Genomic DNA, 5,925 nt, shown 5'->3' with positions numbered 1-5,925 from the left:
AGAGAGAGAGCTATATTAACGGCTGCTATGATGAGAGAGAGAGAGAGAGAGAGCTATATATATATATATATAGAGAGAGAGAGCTATATATATATATATAGAGAGAGAGAGAGAGAGCTATATATATATATATATAGAGAGAGAGAGAGAGCTATATATATATATATATAGAGAGAGAGAGAGAGCTATATATATTTATATATAGAGAGAGAGAGCTATATATATACACTCAACAAAAATATAAACGCAACACTTTTGGTTTTGCTCCCATTTTGTATGAGATGAACTCAAAGATCTAAAACTTTTTCCACATATACAACATTACCATTTCTCTCAAATATTGTTCACAAACCAGTCTGAATCTGTGATAGTGAGCACTTCTCCTTTGTTGAGATAATCCATCCCACCTCACAGGTGTGCCATATCAAGATGCTGATTAGACACCATGATTAGTGCACAGGTGTGCCTTAGACTGCCCACAATAAAAGGCCACTCTGAAAGGTGCAGTTTTATCACACAGCACAATGCCACAGATGTCGCAAGATTTGAGGGAGCGTGCAATTGGCATGCTGACAGCAGGAATGTCAACCAGAGCTGTTGCTCGTGTATTGAATGTTCATTTCTCTACCATAAGCCGTCTCCAAAGGCGTTTCAGAGAATTTGGCAGTACATCCAACCAGCCTCACAACCGCAGACCACGTGTAACCACACCAGCCCAGGACCTCCACATCCAGCATGTTCACCTCCAAGATCGTCTGAGACCAGCCACTCGGACAGCTACTGGAACAATCGGTTTGCATAACCAAAGAATTTCTGCACAAACTGTCAGAAACTGTCTCAGGGAAGCTCATCTGCATGCTCGTCATCCTCATCGGGGTCTCGACCTGACTCCAGTTCGTCGTTGTAACCGATTTGAGTGGGCAAATGCTCACATTTGCTGCCGTTTGGCACGTTGGAGAGGTGTTCTCTTCACGGATGATGCGAAGGAGATGTGTTGCACTGCATGAGGCAAATGGTGGTCACACCAGATACTGACTGGTATCCCCCCCAATAAAACAAAACTGCACCTTTCAGAGTGGCCTTTTATTGTGGGCAGTCTAAGGCACACCTGTGCACTAATCATGGTGTCTAATCAGCATCTTGATATGGCACACCTGTGAGTTGGGATGGATTATCTCAGCAAAGGAGAAGTGCTCAATATCACAGATTTAGACTGGTTTGTGCACAGTATTTGAGGGAAATGGTGATATTGTGTATGTGGAAAACGTTTTAGATCGTTGAGTTAATCTCATACAAAATGGGAGCAAAACCAAAAGTGTTGCATTTATATTTTTGTTGAGTATATATATATATAGAGAGAGAGAGAGCTATATATATATATAGAGAGAGAGAGAGAGCTATATATATTTATATAGAGAGAGAGAGCTATATATATATATATAGAGAGAGAGAGAGAGCTATATATATTTATATATAGAGAGAGAGAGCTATATATATATATATATAGAGAGAGAGAGAGAGCTATATATATTTATATATATATAGAGAGAGAGAGAGCTATATATATATAGAGAGAGAGAGAGAGAGAGAGAGAGCTATATATATTTATATATATAGAGAGAGAGCTATATATATATAGAGAGAGAGAGCTATATATATATATATAGAGAGAGAGAGAGAGCTATATATATTTATATAGAGAGAGAGAGAGCTATATATATATATATATAGAGAGAGAGAGAGAGCTATATATATATATATATATATAGAGAGAGAGAGAGCTATATATATAGAGAGAGAGAGAGAGCTATATATATATATATAGAGAGAGAGAGAGAGCTATATATATATATATAGAGAGAGAGAGCTATATATATATATATAGAGAGAGAGAGAGAGCTATATATATTTATATATATATAGAGAGAGAGAGCTATATATATATAGAGAGAGAGAGAGAGAGAGAGCTATATATATTTATATATATAGAGAGAGAGCTATATATATATAGAGAGAGAGAGAGCTATATATATATATATAGAGAGAGAGAGAGAGAGAGAGAGAGAGAGAGCTATATATATATATAGAGAGAGAGAGAGCTATATATATATATATATAGAAAGAGAGAGAGAGAGCTATATATATATATAGAAAGAGAGAGAGCTATATATATATATATATAGAAAGAGAGAGAGAGCTATATATATATATATAGAAAGAGAGAGAGCTATATATATATATATATAGAAAGAGAGAGAGAGCTATATATATATATATAGAGAGAGAGAGAACTGAATTGCTTTGTCTTGTTTAACAGAATCTAAAACTCAAGTAACAGTCACAAATCTACACAACCCTACACAAAGGGTTGTGTGGATGCTGCAGGCATCTTCCTTCTCGTTCAGAGTCACCCATTGTGGGGCCGTGGACCACATTTGGTCCACAGTCTTTTTGTTCTGACCCATCATGGCAATTGAAAGAATTGCTGCAAATGAATAAATAACTGTTAAGCACATACAAAATAAAACGTGCCCGGGTGGCTGCCAGCCAAGACACGAGGTGAAGACTTGACTTGACTGTGGTGTTCAGAGGTCCAGTGTTTTTGTTCGAGGCTGAAGTTCACGTAGAAACGTACTTTAGCCTTGGAACAGCTTATTTTAGACTTTTCTGACAAATGTCCCAGACGTCTGTCTGTTTGTGTTTTACTGTATTTATGAGATTTGGGCCAATACTCATTAATTAACAGACAAAATACTTTAAATGAGCCAGAGTTAGTGATACAGTTTATGTTCATTTGGTGTCTGCAGCCAGTTCTTAAGAGGGAGCTGAGAACAGAACATGACCACCACCACCAGACACAAATCTTCATGGACGACACAAATGTTGATTGTGTTACTTTGGAAACACAGCATTTGTTCTCCTCATTTATCGTTTGGATTTGACTGTGTCCAGTTTTTGGATCCCATCAATGGCGAGTGGTTTGGATATTTGACACAAGAAGGGAAAGTGGCGCTGGATTTCAAAGGAGGCCCTTTTAAAGGTGAGATCAACAAACTGTGTAAATTTACAGCCTCCACTGTGCGTGTGTGTGTGTGCTGTGAGTGCTAACTGACATACGCCTGAATAAGCACAGGTGAAGACTTTGGGTCCTTGTCGATCATTAATGAGGTGTTCGTCCTCTTTAGGGTTCTTCCACTTGCCTCGCTGCCTTTATATGTGTGAGCGCATTCTGGACGACCTGCTGGAAAATGACCACGAAGCAAAAAAACCCGACATGTAGTCACACAAAGTTGTTTATTTCCTGATAGACCTCCATTCATTCTTCTGCATTACTGCTCCTGTTCAGTCACAGGAGGCAGCAGACTTTAACGCAGGTGACGCACCAGGCTGATTACACTTCAGTCACACCACCACACACTCATATGACACATTGAAGTGATCCAGTGTTTTCTCATATCGTACATATTTCATTCACATTTCTTGTCAGTTTACATGTCCGTTCATGTCAGTGACACCTTGTATTTCCTGAATCTACTTTACAAAAAAGCCACTATACCACTAAACCACTATAATGGTTTCTCCACTTTAATGTCAAATATTTCATAAGTTTAAAACAGTGGTTTTCAAACTGGTTTAATTAACTGGCAAAGTATATGTATTACAAAGTGATTATTTCAAAACGAATTTACCCTTCTTTGCACATAAAACTGTGTGACAAAGAATTAATTTAAGCAGATTGTTAAAAGGAAGGGAAGTTTAAAACTAAATGTGAGCACTGAAGGAAAATCAGAAAAGGCTATATATATATATGTTTGTGGAAATACACTGTTGATATCTTGAGGAGGAGCTGCTGATTTTGACTTTCTGATGTGGTTAGGAACGTATAACGCTGGGGAAAGTGGCTTCTGAGGGTCCATTCCTCGGGTCAGCAAAGACCAGCGCTGTGACAGTGGGCCAAAAATGTTTCTTGATTTAATAACAAATTGTGCTGTTTTTATGATAAATAAAGAAAAACACTGGTTACAGAATTTTCCTAAATTATACATAAACAGGCCACACTTGTCTATAAGCCGCGGGTCTCCACGTTTTAACATGAGATATTTACACAGAAAGATGTTAGACAGAATGATTTTTTTTAAGCTTTTAAATACGTACCATAAATGCATTTTTTCCTGGAGGTGTTACACGTAAATATTGACCAGTACGGCATCCAGCGTGTGCACAGTGGCACATGGCATCTCCGCTCCACATGGAGAGCTGAGTAACTTTAACTTACTAACTAACGTTTCTTTGCGGATCATGAGATAATTTCATTGTGTGCAGTCAGGATCGCCTGGTGTCTGTGGTTAATGAGACGGTGCTGTGACTTTTTCAACTTGTGGCGCAAAGACAGACCTGGGGGGGCGACAGCTCCGCTGACTGATCTGATGGAGCAACTGCAGCACAAAGTGCCAGAGGGACTTTTTTTCAGCCACGACAAGGAATTAAAGTATTTTCAGATGTCTTTTTCCAAAATCAGTAGTCTTTATGTGGTTAATTTTTCTTCACGACGTGATGATGAATCCACTAAAACGAACAGGTACGACTTCATATTTACTTTGTGTGTGAATTTACACCACATGAGGACCGCAGCTTTCAGCCAATCAATGCACAGCATCAGTTGGCGTTTTTCGACTTATGAGAAAGCCTGTAAAGCTCCATAAATGAGTTGCATCATTGTTTAAGCCGCAGTGTTCAAAGTGTGTGAAAAAAGTAGTGGCTTATAGTCTGGAAATGACGGTATTCATCTTATATCTACATGTATAAAAGGCAATATCTGTGTATGTGGCATGATTTGTGTTTGCGGTGAACTGCCACAGTCAATGAAGCAATTGACACCCAACTTGGTGTGGCCTTCACAGCCAACCAAAAATCAACTGAAGTTGAGATGTCAACTTAAAAAAAAAAATAATAATAATAATAATAATAAAACAATCCTGTGTCATTCGTGGCAGAATGAATGACACCATTTCATTGAAATTTTGGCCTTTTGTCCGCTTACAAAGTTTCTTTGTTTGACATGCAGATCTGGTAGGTAGGGTAGGAAGAAATTTTATTTGTTTTTATATTGCTGGAATAGCAGCCGTGGGTGAGCCCCCCACCCCCTCCCCCCAAAAAAAACCAACAGAAAAAAGGTGAACAAAATTTTAGAGAAGGGACAAAGTGACGGCAAACTTTTTTTTTTTTTTTTTTTTGCCTTAGCCTGAAAATTGAATATCAGAATGATACAAATGTTGTTTGTGATGCTGAGGTGCTGGAAGCCCGTCTAAAGGCATAATCACCTTGCATAATCCGTATGGGTTGGGACTCAAAAAAAAAAAGTCCACTCAGATTAATCATGAGATTAGACCTTAAATGGACCACAAATTTCATTCGGATTATGGAAGGATCCGGTTTATGCAGGGTTTCCTGTGTTGCCTTTGTCGGCTCCTGCTGGACACAAAACCAACTTTCAATCGTATTTAATGGAAGAGATATATTTTCTTGGAGTGTAGTTGCTTTGCAGCAGGTACACCTGCTAGTGTGTGTGTGTGTGTGTGTGTGTGTGTGTGTGTGTGTCTGTCTGTCTGTGTATATATATATATACACATATGGTGAACTGCCACAGTAATAAAGCAGTCAACACCAAACTTGGTATGATCACTGAGGCCCTTAGGTTGAAAATGCACGTGTGCAAACACACACACACACATACATGCGGTCAGCCTTATATATTAGATCACGACCTGCTCACTGGAGCCCTTATTTTCACAGTTCACATGGTACTCAGGTCAGGTAGCAAGCATCACACTTTACTACGTAATAGTGACTGGCTAGGGTGGACTTTAATTAGAATTCAAACGGGCCAGTGCGTGCCGCGTGAGAGTTAAGGCGCATGTTTTTTGA

The 5,925-nt window shown here is 38.7% G+C and overlaps 1 protein-coding gene across 1 annotated transcript in view; it reads left to right on the top strand.

Annotated features, from left to right (window-relative positions):
* The window catches only part of renbp (renin binding protein), a 128,426-nt gene extending 123,038 nt beyond the window's left edge, over positions 1-5,388 (top strand). Inside the window, exons 10-11 of the mRNA XM_034171672.1 lie at positions 2,953-3,040; positions 3,186-5,388. Of these exons, the coding sequence (XP_034027563.1) occupies positions 2,953-3,040; positions 3,186-3,280 (183 nt within the window). The 3' untranslated portion in view covers positions 3,281-5,388. The remainder of the gene's footprint in view (positions 1-2,952; positions 3,041-3,185) is intronic.
* The last annotated feature ends 537 nt before the right edge of the window (positions 5,389-5,925 follow it).

Source organism: Thalassophryne amazonica, chromosome 6 (assembly GCF_902500255.1).
Source record: "Thalassophryne amazonica chromosome 6, fThaAma1.1, whole genome shotgun sequence".
NCBI classification, from domain to species: domain Eukaryota; kingdom Metazoa; phylum Chordata; class Actinopteri; order Batrachoidiformes; family Batrachoididae; genus Thalassophryne; species Thalassophryne amazonica.
This window is presented reverse-complemented; position numbering and strand designations above follow the sequence as displayed.